We start from the raw sequence: 23,368 nt of genomic DNA on the forward strand, positions 1-23,368 counted from the left end.
TATGGAAGAAAGGAAGAAAGAAGAAAGCAGAACCTCCTCATGAAGAATAAAAGCTACAAATCATTTGAAATAAAGCTAAAAGGTGTACGTAATCTTTCCTTTGTTCTTAATGGTCTTTGTCAGGTATTTTTGTTTGTTTGTTTTTGTTTTTTCACTAGAATACTAGCATTACATGGCTGGGGGAAGGGGCTGGTGCTGTAGAAACATCAAAGTCAGCAAAAATAGTTTATGCCCACATTTCCATAGTTAATGATTTCCCCCCCATCTTTTTTTTAAATATTTATTTTATTTATTTATTCCCTTTTGTTGCCCTTGTTGTTTTACTTAGTTATTATTGTTGTCGTCGTTGTTGGATAGGACAGAGAGAAATGGAGAGAGAAGGGGATGACAGAGAGGGAGAGAGAAAGATAGACACCTACAGACCTGCTTCACCACCTGTGAAGCATCTCCCCTGCAGGTGGGGAACCAGGGGCTCGAACCAGGATCCTTACGCTGGTCCTTGTGCTTTGCACCACCTGTGCTTAACCCACTGCACTACAGACTGACTCCCTCCCCCTATATTTTCTCCAGATAAAGTTTCTGAATATTTTCTCAGAGCCATTTTGGACACAACAATGTGCGGTTACATACTCCCTACAGGAGTGTGAGAAATGATTTAACTCTATACAATCAGGTACTATGATTAGGCGTTGGAAACACCACGATGAGGGGGATAGGGGTCTCATCATGAGAATCCTACAGCCTAGAGAAGACAATAGCTAATAGTCATAGGTAGTACAGCAAAATGGTCAAATAATCTCATTAGTAAGATGTAGGTTCAAATCCCACTTCTTACATTACTCACTGCAGAACCGTTTCACTTACCTGTGTGTTTCAGTTACATTATCGCCAAGATGGATGTAATCTCAAGAACACAGAGTGGTTATAAAAGTTATATATTGGGAGTCGGGCTGTAGCTCAGCAGGTTAAGCGCAGGTGGCACAAAGCACAAGGTCGGCATAAGGATCCCGGTTCGAGCCCCCGGCTCCCCACAAGCGGTGAAGCAGGTCTGCAGGTGTCTATCTTTCTCTGCCCCTCTCTGTCTTCCCCTCCTCTCTCCATTTCTCTCTGTCCTATCTAACAACGACAACATCAATAACAATAATAACTACAATAACAATAATAATGAAAAACAACAAGGACAACAAAAGAGAAAATAAATAAATAAAATATTTCTTATAAAAAGTTACATATTACAAAAAAGCACATATCACTGGGCCAGCGAGATAGTTCATCATCAGGTGCCTTGCTATGGCATTAGAGAGACTCTCCCTCTCTGTCTATTTTAATGGCAAACTGCCTAGAGCAGTAAGGATTTGGCTCTACCAAAGCAAAAAAAAAAAGTGCATATTATATATAACAGCCTATCAAAATTTAGTCTACACCAAGGCAAAGGACTCTGGGGTGAAGTGGGGGAATATTCATGTCTTTGAACATGATGGTGCAGGAAGACCTAGGTGAGGGGTTAGAGTGTTATATGGAAAACTGAGAAATGTTCCACATGTACCAACTATTGTATTTTCCTGTTGACTGTACACAATCCCCCAATGAATAAAAAAGTTATATGCAAGAAAACTTAGTCTATACTATCTAGAATAATTATCATCAATATTGTACTTCTGAGAATCCCCTCACTACTCCTAGCCTCTGTCCACTAACTGCTTTCCTTAATCTTCATGCTTTAGTTCTGTGGTGCAGTATACTTATTTTAGCTATATGATATGTGATCCAAAATATATTGAGAGACTAATCAACTATTTGAATTGTGTGGTTTGTTACTGGCTTGCACTATTTAGTGATCTTTTTGGGTCCAGAATCTTGAACATGAACTTACATATCTAGTAACTAACCCAATTTATGGTAGAGCAGTTTTCTGCCTATCTTTGGCCATCAATAGGGAAGGAGACAGTAGTGCTGATAGAAAGAAGAGGCTAAAAGGCTAAGTTCTTGGGGTCTTAGTTGGGGAGTCCTGAGATTCCCAAACAGACATGATGGGCCTAGACCTTCAATAAATCCCTCTCCCCAATGTTACCAGTCATCTCTATCAGGAACAACACAATAGACCCCTTTGTGGGCCCCCATAGGACCTTGCCCTCAACTTGGATCAACAATGGGAGAGAATGTTCCATCCTCTGAAGGGAGGATGAACAACATACTCTATGTTCCACCTGAGGAAGATGGGTCCTGAAGTTGGAGCAGCTTGGAATGTTCCTACTCATGACCACAGAATGTGAGCTCAGATCTAAAGGGATGCAGAGATCCTAAGGCTGCTAAGCTGAATATGGGCCCCAGATCATATCAAATCGATGGGGTTTACAGTCAACAATATTTATATACTTTTCCCATATTTAGGAGCTACTCTTTTCCCTGATCCAGCTTACTTGTCCTTTTTCCAGCCATGACATCATCTCCCCAGACAATAACTTGGATCCACCTGCATATCAGATTTCAAGCTCAGGGGGAAAAAAAAAAAAGCTAGTATAGTCATGGGCCCTTTGGAATATAACTAAAATATGCTTACTAGCTATCTACAAAATGGAGGACTCCCCCCCCCAGAGTTCTTCATCTGCACTATTCCAGCCTTTAGGTCCATGATTAGTCAACAACTTGTTTAGCTTTATATGTTAGCTCTCTTTTCAGTCAACAGGTTCCAGATGCTAGCATAATGCCAACCAGACTCCCATGGACAAACAACCCCACCAATGTGTCCTGGAGCTCCGATTCCCCAGAGCCCTGCCTCACTAGGGAAAGAAAGAGACAGACTGGGAGTATGGATCAACCTGTCAATGCCCATGTTCACTGGGGAAGCAATTACAGAAGCCAGACCTTCCACCTTCTGTACCCCATAATGACCCTGGGTTCATACTCCCAGAGGGATAAAGAACAGGAAAGCTATTAGGGGAGGGGAGAAGATATGGAGTTCTGATGGTGGAAATTGTGTGGAGTTATACCCCTCTTATCCTATGGTTTTGTCAATGTTTCCTTTTTATAAATAAACAATAAAAAAAAGGCTAAGTACTTCTTCCATACCTGCTCCCATACATAAGGGGATATACTTAAGATTCAAGGTAGGCTCCTAGCCTTAGGGCACTAGTTAAGTTCCGTCAGCTCAGGCATCTACATTGATCTATATAGAGCTATCCAGCTAATTGGCCACTATGATTCCTCTAGGATTCAAGTTCAAAGGTTTTTTTTTTTTATTATTATTAAACACTGAGCAAAAATTCACCAATTCCTTCCCCTCAATGGGAGCTTCCAAACTTCTCCAGAGTTCCCCAAATAGGGGCAGCTAACAGATTAAGTATTTTCATTCAGGCATCCCAATACAATTCATCAAAACATAAATAAATGAAATTTCCCTTAATACGAGGATGATAAATAACTTCACAGATAATCCAAGACATAAGACTTCAGTCCCCACTACTGGAAAGGCAAGGTAACCATGGATACCCTCAGACTGTTGCTTTGAAATAAATTTTACTTCTTGCCACAGAAGAATGAGCATGTGGCATAGGAAGTGAGGTGACAGCAAAAGCTTGCCAACCATTGATAGTCTCTCAAACAGCTTGGGTTCTTGTTTAAGATAATTTATATAAAAAAAAAAAAAGCACAAAGCAAATTTATCATTTATAGAGTCTACGAATTCATAATTGTGCTTTTAAAAAATAAAGAAATCTATAAAAGGCATAAGTTTAATGTTCTTTTGGTAAAATTGCAAAGGAGTTCACAGGCCAGAGAATGCTGCTCCTTATCATCAGCAATTGCTATAGACCTCTCTATTTGGCTCCTGTCAGCACTAGACAGCTTTTCTTTGGGCCTGCTACAGGCACAGACAACTGAAAGGCAAGCTATCTCATCTCCTTACTTCTATCTTCAGAGGATAAACAAGGGCTCCAGCCTAGGGCTATCGGGCTAGTTCCTCCACACACTTGCACATTCAGTTGTCGGAGGTGTCAGCATTCCTTTCTAAAGTACAACTTCCCCTGAAACAAACAGGCAAGATTTGCCTCAGGCATGATGGTGACTTACTGAAGTAATGACCCTACAGTAGTCTTTATTCTCTCCCAACACACAAACTTCCAGAGTCACCTTGACCATGTCTTTCCTTAATTGGAATTCACTAAATGAAATGGAAAAGAACCAAGCAGCCCTAGAAGCAAACCTCATCTGAAGCCAAAGATGGCCAACTAAGGCTGATAGAAAAGAAACCATATTATTTGCTTACATCTAAGAAGACTCCTGCTTCTGTGTGGTCATGGGTGAAGTCAGAGAAATAAAAATGAAAACCTTTTATTTTCTTCCTCACTAGGTCCAAAATCCTTTCCACAATTTTTCACTGGAAGCTTTGAAATCAAATGGGTTTCTTGGGCAATATTCTGTACAATTCAACATCACCCTATGACAAATATGCCCTACAAATTGAACCTTAGAATCTGTGTTTTCTAAAATGCACCCATGCATATCATCTCAAAGGGTTCTCATTCTAAGGAAGATAGCTAAGAAAACATTTTTGTGTTAACAATAAGGAAGACATAAATGAGTTCAGTTATCCTGACAGAGTTAGATGGACCCTCTAATTCAGGGTCTTTTATCCTTGCTTCATAAGACTTCAGTCCCAATGGGCATTGCAATTATAGCTTTATATTTGGACTACACTTTGTTGTTTGACATTGAGCTAAGCCATCTGTGACAGTGGCTTTCTCTAGCATAGGGAACTGGGTAGCTGAGAGACCTTTGGGGAAGGGAAGATAGATAGGGGAATAGTTCATTGGGTACATCTTTCTGAACTGCTTTGATTCTTAAGCCGTGTAAGTGTATTTTCTATTTACAACATTTAAATTAAAAAATGTAAAGTAAAAATGTTATGAAACACTGAGGAAGCATGAAAAATGTCAATAGAACTTTATAGGAAGAAATGTGACTATTTAAAAAATATGGAGGCATAAACAATGCACATTAAAGGAAATGTACACTTACTTCCTTTAATAATCCCTCTTAGTCTCTCACCAGTCCCAATCTCACCCAGAGAAGTCTATTTGTATTTTCTTTGGTTTTGTTTTTTTTTTTTTTTTAAATATAATTAGTATCAGAGTTTGGGACTCTGAAGGGATATTTTTAAATAATGTAACAAAAATCAAATTAACCAAACATTGTATCTATCTTTATAACCTAAAAAGCATACCTTTTTTATGCAGAGACTCTCATGCGTGAGGGTCAGAAGTCTGGGGTTCAATCCCCTAAACCACCATAAAACAGAGCTGATCAGTGTGCTGGTAAGAAACAAACACCTACCTTCTGTTTATGTTTGTGTCTGAGGTGATTAGAGGTTGATATGTATCAATAATGCAGTGAATGTTGAAGGAAAAACCAAGCAAGAGAATCTGAGAAGAAAGGCAGACTAGGGCCAGGGGAGTCCATACTGCCTTCTCTCATTCTCATTATCAATCATTTATTTAAAATGAAATGAAGATGTGGTGACTCAAAAATGCTCAATATTGTTAAAATAAATAATAAGTAAATAAAATGGCTCTTTTTTCTGTGGGGTTATCAATGTGAAAAATCTTTTAAAAATACTTTTATTTATTTATTGTTGGACAGAGACAGTGAGATTTTGAAACAGGAGGAGGAGACAGAAAGGGAGAGAGACAGAGGGAGAGATACCTGTAGCACTGATTCACCACTAGTGAATCTTTCTGCCTGTAGGTGGGGGGGGGGGCAGGGGCTTGAACCTGGTTCCTTGCACACTCTACTGTGAGAACTTAACAAGGTGCACCACCACCTGGCCCCTATAAAAGCAGCAAATTAGGTTCTTAAAAACCACAGTAGCAAAATAAGCAAAAAAGGAAGACTGACTAGCCAACCACGCAGCATCAGGCACGAGTCCTTAAACATTCACCAGCATTCAGCATCCATCACATATGGGTTCTGGAGAAGAGAGGACCAGGCAAAGGACAATAGTCAAAAAGGACATATTTCCATGAGACCATCCCTTAAATAATGTCTAATCCCCACAATTCCCATGTTATACATCTGCCATATGCGGGTGAGGTCAGTGTATACTAATTATGTACACATGACACAATCTTCCTTTTGTTCACAGTCAATGAATCAAAGTGTAGTCCCAACACCTGTTATCTAGGTATATTACTTGAAGGAGATGGGAAAGACAAGAGCTAGAGTTTGGGAACATTTTTCTTCAGGGTGAACTTGTTGTCATAGAATTCAGACCCCAAGGCAAAGTTCTGCACAAAGTAAGCAATAGTGTTTGCATCATGAACCATTATTCATTTATGACAGACTCCTTGAGGTTGATCTGTAAGATATTCTTTATATATATATGGCTAGAATTTCAAAATTATGACATTTCAACAGCTCATTTATCTTGAAGTGAAAACCAGCTCCTGGAGACAAGATTTATGCTTGTCCTTGGAAATAAGGACAAACACAAGTTGGCAACCCACAATCTTTATTTTCGTCAGCTTGCTCTTTTGCAGGCCTACACCGTCAGCATTGTGTGAAGAACAAAATCAATAAAAGTCATCTTCCTGATTTCAAGAGGCCAAGACAACATTGTTTCCTGGCTCTGGAGCAAATATCTGTCAGTTAGGGTCAGAGTGTCCTCTGCTGCATTTATCTGAGAAATCTCTTACACAAACTAACTGAAATTTAGGAAGGCTTTAAGTTTAATAAAATGAGGCTCTAAAATGGCAGTGTTTTTGCTCCATGTAGCTCTGGTACGTAACTCACATGATTCAAAGGTCATTAGCTTAAAATCAAGTGGGAAACAGACCCTAGAGAAAAGGCAAAGCTACAAACCCTTTCTCAAGAAAGTCGAACACTTCCACCACAGAGCAGCAAAATTTTGTTAAGACATTAAAATCTGACATCATCATAAGGGGATGGAAAACAGAAAAAGGGAGTTTCTCCACAGATCAAGTACAGATTTTGCACAACGCATATGTGTTCCTTATGCTCTTGTCCCCATTCCCTCTGCATCTCTACTTATATCCAATATATCTACCTCTAGGCATAAAAACAACTTGAATTACTACCCCAACTATATTTTCTTAGCCATTGTTCCCTTTGCCTGGAATTCACCCTTACCAGGCAATACCACATAACAGCTTCTATTTCTTCTAGAGTTGACTTTAACATATACATCATCCTGTATCAGAAATCTTCCTTGACCCGAACTTTAATCACACATAGATTTTACTTACTTATTTATTTTTGTCATCACCAGGGTTTCACCACTCTGGTTGAGCTTTTCAGAGAGAGAGAGAGAGAGAGGATACCACAACACTGAAGTTTTCTCCAGTGCAGCTGAGGCCAGATTAGAACCTGAGTCAAGCATATACTAATAATACAGGCACATTATTCAGGTAAGCTATATTGCCAGCCATCCCACATACACGTTTTAAACTACAGACTTTATGATAATCCAAACATAATAAGGCAAACATATTAGAAAAAAACTTTTATTAAAAAACAGTTTAGGGTTGGGGAGACAAACAGCAAAATGGTTATGCCAAAGACTTTCATACCTGAGGCTCTGAGGTCCCAGGTTCAGAGTCCCTAGCACCACCATCAGTCAGAGCTGAGCAGTGTTCTGATCTTTCTGTGTCTTTCTTTCTGTATCTCTCTTTCATTGAAAAATAATAAATAAAATGTTAAAAAAAAAAACATAGCTTAAGATGACCAGACGGTTTTGAACTCCAATTCCATTAGAACACAGAGAGAAAAGAAAAAAGGAGGGCATTCAGAAGTAGTAATAGGAGGGGCCAGGCGGTAGCGCAGCAGGTTAAGCACACAAGGCGCAAAAGGCATGGAATGATGTAAGGATACCGGTTTGAGCCCCCAGCTCCCCACCTGTAGTGGGGGTCATTTGGGGGTCGCTTCACAAGTGGTGAAGTAGGTCTGCAGGTGTCTGTCTATCTTTCTCTCCCTCTCTGTCTTCCCCGCCTCTCTCCATTTCTCTCTGTGCTATCCAACAACAATAACAGCAATGACAACAACAATAATAACAAAAATAAACAACAAAGGCAACAAAAGGGGAAAAAATAGCCTCCAGGAGCTGGAGGTGTAGTGCAGGTGCCGAGCCCCTGTGATAACCCTGGAGACAGAAAAAAAAAAAAAAAAAAGCAGTAATAAGTGTAAGTGTGACTTAGGACAAGAAGACAGGAGCATTAAAAAAAAAAAAAGGAGATAGTGGTCCAGGAGGTAGCACAATGGATAAAGCACTGGACTCTCAAGCATGAGGTCTTGAGTTTGATCCCTGGCAGCACATGTACTAGAGTGATGTCTGTCTGGTTCTTTCTCCCTCTCCTATCTTTCTCATCAATAAATAAATAACATCTTTTAAAAAATGGGATATTGATAGATAGATAGATAGATAGTTATAGAAATAGTAGTCACCTCAAATCTGTGATCTTGGGAGAACTATTGCAATTTAATGGAGGGAATAGAGACACAGAACTCTGGCAGTGGGAATGGTGTAGAATTATACCCCTGTCATCTTATAATTTTGTAACTAAGTATTAAATCACTGGAAAAAAAAAAGTTCCTAGTTTCTTAAGATTCCCAAAAGAAGAGGATATGCCATGCAAGGCCACAGAGTGAGTCCAGAAACAAAAACAAAGTTTTGTTGGCTTTATACTCTTGATTTGTTTCTCCAAAAACTAAGGGGGGATCTAATAAAAGTAAAATCAAACAAATAAACTGTATTCATTTATTTTGCTCCAAGAGATAAGACTGTTTACAGAATTAAATGTCAAGGGAGCCTCATGACATTTTCTGGCAGAATTTCTGTGTGAAGCTCTCAAATAGTTTAATCCAAATTAGTAGGAGCTTCAGAATAGGCCTTTGGATGATTCACAACCGAAGAGAGGTTCTATCATGAGCTCTGCCAAATGCACAAAGCTATAGTGAAAGAAGGTAGGGGAAAACTGAGGATTTCAATTCAACTTTTTTTTAAAATAAGTAAAACAACTAAAGCCCCAAATTGAATGTCCCCATGTGCTGGTCTACACTGTAATTTTTGTATCACTGCCCAAAACCTTTTGTGCAATTACTTAAATGATAAAAGAAGATGAAGTATTTTCAATATTTAAAAGATACAAAGACTCAACAATTTGTTTGGCTTCATATGTTAACTCTCTTTTCAGTCACCAGGTTCCAGATGCCATCAGGATGCTGGCCCGGCTTCCCTGGATTGAAGACCCCACCAATGTGTCCTGGAGCTCGGCTTCCCCAGGGACACACCCTACTAGGGAGAGAGAGAGACAGACTGGGAGTATTGACCGACCAGTCAACGCCCATGTTCAGCGGGGAAGCAATTACAGAAGCCAGACCTTCTACCTTCTGCAACCCACAATGACCCTGGGTCCATGCTCCCAGAGGGATGGAAAATGGGAAAGCTATCAGGGGAGAGGGTGGGATATGGAGATTGGGTGGTGGGAATTGTGTGGAGTTGTACCCCTCCTACCCTATGGTTTTGTTAATTAATCCTTTCTTAAATAAAAAAAAAATTTAAAAAATACCTGGCTGATTAGAGGGAAAAAAAAAAATACAAAGAAGAGGGAGTCGGGTGGTAGCACAATGGGTTAAGCGAACCTGGCGCAAAGCACAAGGACCAGCATAAGGATCCCGGTTGGAGCCCCTGGCTCCCCACCTACAGGGGAGTCACTTCACAAGCAGTTAAGCAGGTCAGCAGGTGTCTACTTTTCTCTCTCCCTCTCTGTCTTCCCCTCCTCTCTCCATTTTTCTCTGTCCTTAACAACAACGATATCAATAACAACAATAATTACTACAACAACAATGAAAAACAACAAGGGCAACAAAAGGGAAAATAAAAAATAAAATAAAAAAAAGATGCAAAGAAGAGTGGGAAATTTTCCTAAATTCTTCCCTTTCCACATCCTAAGTCCAAACAGTGGTAGCCTGTGTGTTTCATTAGCACGTATTTCTTAGAGGCAACTTACAACAGCTTATCAGTTTAAAACCCAAGTCCACTGGGAGTCAGGCGGGTGCAATGGGTTAAGCGCACATTGCGCAAAGCACAAGTTCTGGCGTAAGAATCCCAGTTCAAGACTCTGGCTCCCCACCTATAGGGGAGTCACTTCATAGGCGGTATAGAGGGTCTGCAGGTGTCTTTCTCTCCCCCTCTCTGTCTTCCCCTCCTCTCTCCGTTTCTCTCTGTCCTATCTAAATAAATAAAAATAATTAAATATATATTTGTGTTTACTTATTACGGGATGGAAACAGAGAGGAATTGAGAGGGATAAGGAAGATAGGGAGGGAGACAGAGACACCAGCAGCCCTGCTTCACCACTTGTGAAGCTTCCCCCTGCAGATGGGCACCAGGGACCTGAACCCAGGCCCTTGCACACTGTAATGTGTGCACTCAACCAGCTGCACCACTGCCTGCCCCTCTAAATTTCTTATAATACACTTCAAATTACAATATCTCAGATACAACTTAGGTCATGCCAATTCTGTCTTTAAAAAATGTATTTATTCCTATGAGTTAGAGACTGAAAGAGAGAATGTGTGTGAGAGACCAAAGCACCACACAGGTCTGGCATCAGATGGTGCCAGCTATTGTACTTGAGGTTTCTGAGGTTTCAGGCATGCGGGTCCAGAGGCCAACCACTGAGTTACATTTCCAGAATGCCAACTCTCTTTGCTAAATACACATAGTACAGAGGGGTGGAGGGGAATTTAAAACTTACTGTGTATTTTAGCTTGCTAGTTATTTGCTCCATAAAAGGACCTTCTACCACTCAAATACAAAGCTTTTCTTCTTCATACTGAACACACTGTGCAGTTTCCCATACTCATTCCATCAGCTCATCATACTTAGTATATCTGTTAACTATGCCAACACCCAGTTGAAACCCTGGGCAACATCCTCATGCCTGTAGCCATTCCATTGCAAAGTCCTGTTCATAACATCTTCTAAATATTTTCCAATCAGTCCCTACTACCCCTGCTCTAATTAGGATTCCTTTTTTTTTTTTCTTTTTGCCTCCAGGGTTATCACTGGGGCTCAGCGCCTGCACTACAAATCCACTGCTCCTAGAGGCCATTTTCTCCGTTTTCTTGCCCTTGTTATTGCTGTTGTTGGATGGGATAGAGAGAAATCAAGAGAGGACACAGAGAGGGGAGAGATAGACACCTGCAGACCTGCTTCACTGCTTGTGAAGTGACCACCCTGTAGAAGGAGAGAGGGGCTCAAATTGGGATCCTTGGGCCAGTCCTTGTTCTTTGTACCATGTGCACTCAACCCTTTGCACTACCACCTGGCCCCCACTCTAGTTGGGATTCTTACACTTCAATGTTGACGACTCCATCAACTTTTTGACTATCATTCCAGTTTACAGTCAATCTCTCTCCATGCCAAACCACTACCACCAAGTGACAACCATAGCATGCTTGAAAATCACCTTCCCTCTGAAAATGAGGTAGCCTCTCCTTCCTTTCTCAAAGGTTGAGGAGGGGAGGCAGAGGGTCCTTCTGTCAAATTATTTGATTTTACTTTATTGATTCTGATTTGCATCTCATCCATTCTTAACTGCATATAATCCCTTACACATCATGCTCTTTTTATGCCTTTGTATTAGCCAATCAGTAGCTAGAAAGTTTAGAACACATGTAGTAAGAAAATTAAAGTGATTCATTTATAGTTGTACAGGAAATGGCAGTTAGCATTAAGATAAAATGGAAATTTTGAGAGGTTTCTCTGGTTTTTTTTTAAGTTTCTAGTTTATCTTTATTTCTTTTTTATTTGTTAATTTCCTTATTGGGGGATTAATGTTTTATATTCGACAGTAAATACAATAGTTTGTACATGCATAACATTTCTCAGTTTTCCACATAATAATACAACCCCCACTAGGTCCTCTGTCGTGCTTTTTTGAGCTATACTCTCCCCCCAACCCACCCCAGAGTCTTTTAATTTTGTGTAATACATGAATTCCAGTTCAAGTTCTACTCATGTTTTCTCTTCTGATCTTGTTTTTCAACTTCTGCCTGAGAGTGAGATCATCCCATATTCATCCTTCTGTTTCTGACTTATTTCACTTAGCATGGTTTCTTCAAGTTCCATCCAAGATGGGCTGAAAACGGTGAAGTCACTGTTTTTAATAGCTGAGTAGTATTCCATTGCATATATATATATATATATATATATATATATATATATATATATATATATATATCACACCTTGCTCAGCCACTCATCTGTTATTGGATACCTGGGTTGCTTCCAGGTTTTGGCTATTACAAATTGTGCTGCTAATAACATAGGTATACACAAATATTTTTGGGTGGGTGTGTTGGTTTCCTTAGGATATATCCCCAGGAAAGGAATTGCAGGATCATAGGATAGGTCTATTTCTAGCCTTCTGAGAGTTCTCCAGACTGCTCTCCACAGGGGTTGGACCAATTTACATTCTCACCAGCAGTGCAGGAGGTCCCACAATCTCTCCAGCGTTTGTTCCTGCCACCTTTTCTGATGCATGACATTCTCACAAGAGTGAAGTAGTATCTCATTGTTGTCTTTATTTGCATTTCTCTGACAATCAAAGACTTGGAGCATTTTTCATGTGTTTCTTGACCTTTTAGATCTCTTCTGTGGTGAATACTCTGTCCATGTCCTCTCCCCATTTTTGGATGGGGTTATTTTTTTTCTTGTTGTTGAGTTTGGCGAGCTCTTTATTTTGGTTGTTAGCCTCTTGTCTGATGTATGGCATGTAAAGATATTCTCCCATTCTGTGAGGGATCTCTTGATTTGGGTATTGGTTTCTTTTACTGTGCAGAAGCCTTTTAATTTGATGTAGTCCCATGGGTTTATGCTTGCCTTAGTCTTCTTTGTAATTGGATTCATTTCATTGAAGATGTCTTTAAAATTTATGCGGTAAAGAGTTCTGCCAATATTTTCCTCTAAGTATCTGATAGTTTGTGGTCTAACATCCAGGTCCTTGATCCACTTGGAATTTACTTTTTTATTTGGTGAAATACAGTGGTTCAGTTTAATTATTCTGCATGTTTCAACCCATTTTCTCCAACACCATTTGTTGAAAAGACTCTGCTTTCCCCCATTTAATGGTCTGGGCACCTTTGTCAAAGATTAGATGTCCACAGGTGTGGAGGCTTACTTCTGGGCTCTCAGTTCTATTCCACTGGTCATTTTGTCTATTCATGTTCCAGTACCAAGCAGTTTTAATTACAATAGCCCTATAATACATTTTGAGGTCTGGGAGTGTGATACCTCCAGTTCTGTTCTTTCTTCCCAAGATTGTTTTGGCAATTCTAGGTCTTTTCTGGTTCCAGGTAAACATTTGTAGCATTTGTTCTATTCTACTAAAAAATGTGGTTGGGATCTTGATGGGGATAGCATTAGATTTGTATATGGCTCTGGGTAGTATATTCAATTTTTGGTAAAAAATTTATTTATTTATGAAGATAGAAGGACAAAGAGAGAAAGAACCACATATCACTCTGGTACATGTGCTGCTGGAGATTTAACTCAGGATCTCATGCTTGAGAATCCAATGCTTTATCCACTGCACCACCTCCCAGACCACAGTACATTCATTTTAATGATGTTAATTCTTCCAACCCATGAACATGGAGTATCTTTCCACTTCTTTGTGTCTTTTTCTATTTCCTTGAGTAGTGACTCATAATTTTCAATATACAAGTCTTTCACTTCTTTGGTTAGGTTTACACCTAGATATTTTATTGTTTTTGTTGCTATAGTAAAAGGAATTAATTTCTGGATTTCATCTTCTTCTAACAGTGTTTGTATAGAGGAATGCCACTGACTTTTGAATGTTAATTTTGTAGCCTGACACCTTATTGTATTGTTTGATGACTTCCAAACACTTCTTGCTAGATTCCTTAGGTTTTTCTATGTATACTATCATGTCATCTGCAAATTGGGAGAGTCTGACTTGTCTTCCAGTCTGTATCCCTTTAATTCCTTGCTCCTGCCTGATTGCTATGGCAAGAACTTCCAACACTATGTTGAATAGTAATGCTGATAGTGGGCATCCCTGCCTAGTACCTGATCTGAGGGGAAATGCCTCCAGTTTTTCACTGTTGAGTATGATGTTGGCTGTAGGTTTGTTATACATAGATTCCACTATCTTGAGGAATTTTCCATTTATTCCCATTTTTGTAGTGTTTTATTCATAAAGGGATGTTGGATTTTGTCAAAGGCCTTCTCTGCATCTATTGATATGACCATGTGATTTTTGGTCTTGCTTTTATTGATGCGGTGGATCATGTTGATTGATTTACATTTATTAAACCAACCTTGCATGCCCCACTTGCTCATGCTGAACAGTCTTTTTAATATACTACTATATCCAGTTGGCTAGAATTTTGTTCAATATTTTAGCATCTATGTGCATCAGAGATATTGGTCTATAGTTTTCTTTTTTGGTTGTGGCCTTGACTACTTTTGGTATCAGAGTGATGTTGGCTTCATAGAAGCTGGAAGGGTGTATTCCTGTGTCTTCAATCTTCTGGAAGAGTTTTGATTAATTTTGGAAGTTCGTAGGTATCTAGGAAATCGTCCATCTCTTCCAGGTTCTCTAGCTTGGTGGCATATAGTTGTTCATAGAAGCCTTGCATGATATGTTGAATTTATGCAGTGTCTGTTGTGTCCTCTTTTGTTTACAATACGATTTTTTGGGGTCTTCTCCTACTGCGTGAGCATGGGGGTGCCTCTTCCCAGGTGTATAGTCTCTGGGTTGGACAGAACGGGACTGGAGCCAGTCTGGGCTGCTACTCACTCAGTGATGCAAGAGAGATGACTCAAGAACAGACTTGTGCTGGTGAGGCAATTCTATTCTTTATTGATCAGAAAGCCAAGGCTTTTAATGGTCAGACCCGGAAGTGGCAAGTCAGAAACAGAAATGGCTAGGAAAGGGGGGGAGAAAGGCAAAAGGAGCTGGAAAGGTAGGAACTTCCTTAGCAACTGTTGCGAGGGTTTTAACTGGTAGGATTAATAATACCCTGAAGTCAGGGAGGGTCTTGAGAGTAGAAAAAAGATAGATCAAAGGAATGGAATGGGTGGAGATCTCTCAGGCAAAACAATGATTATGTAGATAATATGGGAGCAAGCCATAGTATCAGGAATGTAGGGTGCTTTGTGAGGCAGGAGTCTGATAAGACAAGAGGATTGATGTCCCAAGTCAAGCCCTGCCAAGCTCAACCACATCCTTACAATTTCCCGACATTCTCCCTTTTTTGTTTTGTGAACGACTATACAAACTTCCAAAATTAAATAAAGAGGAACTAGATAATATGAACAGACCCATCACAGCTAAAGAAATTGAAGCAGTTATCAAAAACCTTCCCAAGAATAAAAGTCCTGGACCAGATAGTTTTTCAAATGAATTCTACAAAACCTTCAAGGAAGAGTTAATATCTCTACTTTTAAAAATCTTCCAGAAGACTCCAAAAAGGTGCTTTTTCCCCCATATAAATTCAAGATGCTACTGAATTAAGATCAGACACCTTTTTTTTTTTTTTTCACTCCATGGTTATTGCTGGGACTTGGTGCCTGCTACCAGGTGCCTTTTCTTTTCTTTCTAACTTTTTATTATCTTTATTTATTTGATAGAGATAGCCAGATATCAAGAGGGAAGGGGGAGATAGAGAAGAAGAGAAACAGAGGGACAACTGTAGACCAGCTTACTTGTGAAGCTTTCCCCTTGCAGGTGGGGACTGTGGGTTCAGACCTGGGTCTTTGAGCATTGTAGCATGTGCACTCAACCAGGTGCGCCACCAATCAGCCCCTTCTTTCTTTCTTTCTTTCTTCCTCTTCTTCTTTTTTTTTTTTTTCCATTTTATTCGATAGCCAGATATGGAGAAGGGAGAGGAAGATTGGGAGAAAGAAAGATAGACACACTCTTATATACCAATTCCACCTGGGAAGTGAGACTTGTTGAGTAGATTCTTGTCACCTATTTAATTTACCCTAAAGTCTATTTAATTTACCCTAAAATGGAAACATTAGCCTGTTAACAATTGTTTTTCTTAAGAGAAGTGGATAAAAGAGGTAGAGATACCATGTCTATCTTTCAAGACTGCCCATGCACAAACCCTGAAAGAAAGTCTAGGATTCAGAGAACTAGTGACTTCTTAGCAAGATACGTTTTTTTTTAAAAAGGTATAGATGTAGAATTTCCTCCCAACAGATAGAAAGATTAAATATTGGGGTCAGGTGGTGGTGCACCTGGTTAGGTACACAGTTATGCACAAGGATCAGGATCCAGCTTAAAGCCCCCAGTCTCCACTTGCAGTGGGGAAGATTCATGAGTGCTGAAGCAGTACTGCAGGTGGTCTATCTTTCCCTCTCCCTTCCTATTCCCCCTTCCATCTCAGTTTCTTTCTCTATCCAAATCAATTACTTAAACAAGACCATAGCCCAATGCAAGTATTTTACTGCTTAAGAAGGAGAAATTCATTGCAGGGGTAGATAGCATAATGGTTATACAAAGTGATTCGCATACCTGAGGATCCAAAGTCCCAGGTTCAATCCCCCACATCATCATAAGCCAGAGCTGAGCAGTGCTCTGGTAAAAAAAATTTTTTTTTAATTTAAAAAAATGTTTAAAAAAAGATGGAGACATTCACGCTTATGAGATCATCTAGTTTATAATTTGGATACAAATAAATATTAAGAAATTTTTACAGATGTCTTCCAAACAATACTAGTTCTTGATCATCTGGACCTACTTCACAAACTTACAACACTTCAGCTAAACTATAATAAATACCATTTACATTTTCAATTAAAAATTTCTCATCATTCTTATTTTTAATTGACTAATTTTACACATAAATGCAGTTAATCTCCACTACTGAATGTAAGAGAACACAGAGTCCTTCCAACAAGCCTCAGGAAAGTCATAAAGGGCATGAAGGGCTGGGTAAACAACTGTAAAGATGGGCCAAAGCAGACTCCCTTTAGGCAACACACTTTGCAACCACTGAAGTTATTATTTTAAGAGCATGCAAACACTGTAACAAAAATATGGAGCATATTCTAACATAAAGGGTTAGCAATCATATAAAGTGAAACTGACTTATTTTAACATCTATTTATTAAGTCCCATTTTGTTTCATGACCCAGTCTTTTTTTAATTTTACTTATTTTCCCTTTTGTTGCCCGTGTTTTTATTTTTGTTGTAGTTATTATTGTTGTCGTGTTGTTAGGACAGAGAGAAATGGAGAAAGGAGGGGAAGACAGAGAGGGGAACAGAAAGATAGACACCTGCAGACCTGCTTCACCGCCTGTAAAGCGACTCCCCTGCAAGTGGGAAGCCACCCCAGGATCCTTATGCCGTTCCCTGTGGAGCTTCGCGCCACGTGCGCTTAACCTGCTGCACTTCCGCCCTTTGACCCAGTCTTTTAGTTGCAATGACAATTTAACCTCCATGTCCCCAAAGAGCCTGTCTACAATGTCTTATAGCGGTAGGGATAAGACCTAAATTCCAGGTTGCCCTCAGCGATGTCTAAAAGTCAGTTTGCTTATCCCACACAGTGAAACATAGGAACATTCTGAGGCAGACCTCTATTAAGGGGATAGAGTCAGGCCCCCCCAGTAAGCTTTTTCAACCCCCAAAAGACAGGAATGTGCCGTCTGACTCTATAGTAAGACTGATCCCCAGACGTATTTATCATTCCATTATAATTCTTTATACACTCTAGACTTTATGTTCTCAACTACTCTGTTTTAGAGATCTTAAAGTTTTAGTAAAGTACAAACATCATCAGTTTAATATTATGCATCTTCTGAATTAAGGCACTTTTTTGCAGGAGGGATTACAAATCACATTACTCATTAAGTATTAGAAAAAATTGAGCTGGAAATGAAAGTAGAATTCACTTATTCACAATACTAAGAAAGTAGATTCTTACAAGTGTTTAATTTTCTAAATAACATTATAATGGAGAAAAAAACAGCAAAAAGTCGTCCTTACTCAGGCATAATTTATTGCTTTTAGGTCAAACAGGAAAATCAACAATAAGGTCATCAATTTCCTCAGCAACATCCAACTCCACTTCTACTTCTACGCTCCATTAAGTAACTCATTTATTTCCTATTTTATCTATAAAGGATTTTTGATTTTCTTCTGGAAACAGCAATGTCAGCTTAGTTCTATTGTGCTTTTTCAAGGGAGAGTAAAATGATGTAAAAAAAAAATCATTTCCTACAAAATCATCTTCAGTTTTCAACACAAAATCATATTTTACTCCACATTACTCTCTTTGAGTTAATAATAGTTGATAATATATACAGTAAGTGTATCAGTTCTTTTAACCCCAGATGACTAAGGCCTTCAATTAAGAGTTGGATTCACTTATACTGACATCTAAATAACCTCATCATCTAACTCTCTTATGTTAAAAAAATAATAAAAAGCCAAATTCCTGCTTCTTTAATTACATTGAGTATAAAACATATTACCTCAAAAACTGCTTCTATGCCTAAAACTTAAAAAGCGCATTTTTCATCCAACAATATAAACACATTTCATAACACATCTGGTATGTTAACTCATGCTCTATGTTCTCCTACCAAACCCGAAGGTTCTATTTAACTGTAATCACCATTCTTCTTAAAGATGTTGAAAATAACAAATTTTAAGTGTTTTCTCTCCACAAATTAATAGCAGTATCACTGACTTTACCTGCCAGAATTTAAACATTTGAGAGTATTTTACTGTTTCATCTTTGTACTTAAAGAATTAACAGTAAGAAAGCAGTGAAGCAGTCCAAATCTGTATCACCATGGACAGAAAACAGGTGAGAAATCTGCAGCATATTTTAAACATTTATCTGTTGGCCACTCTGACTAAATATACCAAAGACCACCTACTCCCCTACTCCTAGCTATCACAGGGAAAAAAGAAAATCCCTCTCAGAATGAAGAAGGCTACTTGTAATGAAACATCACCAAGGTAACTGGATTTTGATTTAATATAAGCTAGAAACAAAATTTAAAATTTGTGTCATATTACAAACAGTTAAGTTAGCTAGTCCACAGAACAACGGCTGACCTAGACTATACTATAAGTTCATACTAAAGGACGATCTTGCTGTGAATTGATGAGGAATATATATAAAACTAAGGCAATCCTGGGTGGGTGTGATTTGCTTTAACTTATGTAGAAAGTAGTAAGATACTGGTGGCAGTCACTTTTTAGAATATGAAGACTTGTAACCTCTGCACTAAAATATAAATTGGTTGAAAGTGATTGATTAGGTTGAGTTCTAATTTTAAAATGGCTATACAAATTTATGTTGAATCTATGAAACTTCAGTAATGGGAGACTAAACTTACTAGCAAATGTGTCTCACAATAAGTAAGATAACTTAAAGATCAGAAGACTTCAATCAATGGTAATAAGAACTAATTTGAAATATTTCCAAAAGTTGGATAAGTTTTAAGGAAAAAATGATTATGATTAATGCTGCAACTTATTTGTGACTATTTGAGCTAATTATTGCAACAACTAAAAATGATGCTAGTCTGAAATCTCAAATATTCTAAATTTAGTAAGTCACCAAGTTTCAAACTCAACCCCCAAATAACCTTAAATTTTTTTAAATAAGATGGTTTATAATGGAAATACTGAAAATAAATCATCCTCGAAAACTTTTACACTTTCCCCAGTATACCACAAATCACATCCAAAAACCCAAACAAAACAATCATTGAAATGTTTGCAATCTACTGCTGAAATTCAGAACTAAAGGGTAAGAAGAGGAGAAAGAACTATACAGAAGGCTCAATCTCTTTGGTCTTTTGGAGTTCCCATGCTATGCAGGTTCATAATGTGAGTCCATAAAAGTCAGCGGTAACACTAAAATATTAGTAATAATAACAACAACATAAATAAAAATGGGTACTGGTAAGAGGGAGAGGATTCATTTACAGCCTCCCTGCTGAGATACATTTGACCACTGAAAGTAGGAAAGCTATTAGCATACTGAATTGATGGGTATGGTGGTTTTCAAATAAGATATTTTCATGATGGACACAATGTAGACTCAGCAAAGTTTCTCCTTCAAGAAAAATAAAGCTTCTATTTTTGAATAGAATTCTGATTAGACTTAGTACCATTAAAGAACCATCAAGGATTTGTGTTGTTATTGTGTTTAACTATTAGTTACTCTCTAAACCAAAAATTGTGGGTACTTAACTTGACCAACAGTCAAGGGTTAGGAATCCAAGAGGAAATTCAAGGTACAGACGAGCTTCTGATGTTGTCAGGTCCTAGGCTTTCTTGTCTTCACTATTATCGCTATTACTTATCTAGAATGGATAAATTAAAATTCGTCTTCTTCATCATATTCCACTGTGAAGTACTGAGTAGTATATGAACTTAGGAATCCTCAGTAAGCTTTATTAACGGCAAAGTAAATCAATTACAATCAAAATCCAAATTAAACAAATTTAATAAATAAATTTTCATTCACTGTTAACTGCCTATCAATTATCTGGCTGACATGTATTTTTGAAAGTCAGCAATATTAGATCTCCCTGTAGTGAATACCAAAAAATAGAAATCTTTTCAATTTCCATAATACTTAACATGACAAATATAAATTATAAAGATTCTGAAGTCCAGATACAACAAAGTAGTCTACAAAATGAAGTCAACTTTAAAAGAATTGTTCAATTGGCTTTGTGCTTTGTAGCATTTATTTTATTGTATAAAATAATTTAAAATAGTGCATGTCTTCTGTTTCATACACAAAAGTTCACATTCAGATGCCATTTCTATCACAGTTTTCTTCTGTCTTCATTGACAAAAATATTAATTTTTCACTCATGGCTGCATTTCTCTTCCTTAGCAATTCTTTTTGTTACCCCACTGAAATATTTTTCACGGAAGGAATTATGACCTTGGTATGGCAAGAATCGATCACTTAGCAGATGTGAATACTGGTCCTGGTTCTGATTAGATAGAAAATAGAAAAGATGTTTGAGTTATTTATTTTGTTAGCTTGTGATCAAAGTAGTATTTACTTTAAGCAAAGTATCACTTTCAGGCTCATACTTTTCATTTATTTCATATATTAGAAATACATAGCCACTTACATCTTTTTCATGCTTGGACATCCAAAGTGCTTCTACCTACTTTACCTCATTTGACCTACACACCAGTCCTCTGAACAGAGAAGACAGTTTTACTAGGAAAACAGAGACCCAGAAAGGCCCAAGGGGATCAGCATAGGCAAAACCAGTCAAAACAGCCACGTGCATTCTCTGATTTCTAATTTACCAGAAGTTGAAACCTTCAGCAACTATAAGAATTCTCAAGGAATTGGGCAGTTGCACACCCAGTGGAGTGCACACATTACATGTGCAAAGATGCAGGTTCAAGGCCCTTGTCCCCACAAGCAAGGGGAAAGCTTCATGAGTAGTGAAGCAGTGCTGCAGGTATCTCTCTCTCCCTCTTTATCTTCCTTGTCATTCTAAATTTCTGTCTCTACCCAATAAATAAAATGTTTTAAAAAGAATTATCTAAAGATATATATATGTATATATATATATGTGTGTGTGTGTGTGTGTGTATATATATATATATAAACTGGGAGTCGGGCGGTAGTGCAGCGGTTAGGCGCACATGGATCCAAGCGCAAGGACCAGCGTAGGATCCTGGTTCGAGTCCCCGGCTCCCCACCTGCAGGGGCATCACTTCACAGGTGGTGAAGTATGACTGCAGGTGTTTATCTTTCCCCCTCTGTGTTCCCCTCTTCTCTCCATTTCTCTCTGTCCTAAAAACCATGACATCAATAACAACAACAACAACAACAAAATTTAAAAAACTGCATTTGTATAGTGTCTTACCAATAAATAAGCATATGTGTAGATGGTATGCCTACATATAATTAATAAACTACTCCTGGTAACTTTAATTACAACAGATGAAGATGCAGACCAAAAAAGTGAATGATTTTCACACATAGGTAAAGACCAATACTCAGAATGATAAATTAGACATCGAAAATATTACTATAGGTTAGAATGCTGTATTTCAGCTTAGAAATTGAGGGACAGGAAGACTGACAGAAAAGACTGCACTAACTTTTCACACATTCTTAAACAGTGATTAAAAAAAGTCAAATTAGAAACAAAATCTCATTTCTCATGAAAATTCAGACATATAGATTTCTGTGATTTTTGAGGAAAAATATGGAAATATAATTAGGAAATATTATAATAATATAATAACATTTTATAATATTATTATATTTTATATTATAAATATAAAAATAATACCTATAGGGAGTCAGGCAGTAGCGCAGCGGGTTAAGCGCAGGTGGTGCAAAGCACAAGGATCGGCGTAAGGATCCCAGTTCCAGTCCCCAGCTCCCCACCTGCAGGGGAATGGCTTCGCAAGCGGTGAAACAGGTCTGCAGGTGTCTGTCTTTCTCCCCCCCCCTCCCCCCCGTCTTCCCCTCCTCTCTCCATTTCTCCCTGTCCTAGCCAACAACGACATCAATAACAACAATAATAACAACAAAAATAAAACAAGGGCAACAAAAAGAAATATTTTAAAAATCTTTTAAAAAATAATACCTATAAATATATATGAGGATTATAATGATCTTCAAAGTATTTTTCGTATTTCTGCATGAGATGAATATCCTTTTTATAAATTTTTTTAATCTTTATTTATTGGGTAGAGACAGCCAGAAATCAAGAGGGTGATAGAGGAGAGAGACAGAGAGACACCTACAACCTTACTTCACCACTCACAAAGCTTTCCTCCTGCAGGTGGGGACCAAGGGCTCGAACCTGGGCCTTTGTACATTGTAATATGTGCGCTCAACCAGGTGCACCACCATCCGGCCTAGAGATGTATATCCTAACCCTTTCTGTCTTCTATCAATTTCAGTTGCTCAAGAAGTAATGAAACCTTTGATTTTTACTATAAATGCAAGGTTTAGCCAAGATAGAATCATGTGGTTCACTTGTTTATTGGAAACTAATTGCTTTTTAAATCATATACACAAATTATTAGACATGCTAAGACCTCCTAATTAATCATAAACATATATACCATTAATTTTATGACACTAAGTTTGTTACATTTCAAATTCCTAAAAGCATATGCAAATATATCAACTACTAACTTTATAAAACTCACAAAAGATAAATTTAACTTGTATGAATAACACCAAAGATAGTTTTTCCTCAGTATTGATTATGATCTCAAAATGGTGCTCAATGTTTTATAAGCTTTATTAATATAAACTCATCATCTCTAAGAGGTATTTTACTATAGCTATTTTT

The 23,368-nt window shown here is 38.1% G+C and overlaps 1 protein-coding gene across 2 annotated transcripts in view; it reads right to left on the bottom strand.

Annotated features, from left to right (window-relative positions):
- Positions 1 to 18,030: 18,030 nt before the first annotated feature.
- Positions 18,031 to 23,368, bottom strand: part of TRMT11 (tRNA methyltransferase 11 homolog) — a 57,981-nt gene continuing 52,643 nt past the window's right edge. For both annotated transcript variants that reach the window (XM_060190503.1, XM_007528342.3), the window contains one exon: positions 18,031 to 21,022. In XM_060190503.1, the coding sequence (XP_060046486.1) occupies positions 20,891 to 21,022 (132 nt within the window). In that variant the 3' untranslated portion in view covers positions 18,031 to 20,890. The remainder of the gene's footprint in view (positions 21,023 to 23,368) is intronic.

This window comes from Erinaceus europaeus, chromosome 4, assembly GCF_950295315.1.
Source record: "Erinaceus europaeus chromosome 4, mEriEur2.1, whole genome shotgun sequence".
In the NCBI taxonomy this organism is placed as follows: Eukaryota; Metazoa; Chordata; class Mammalia; order Eulipotyphla; family Erinaceidae; genus Erinaceus; species Erinaceus europaeus.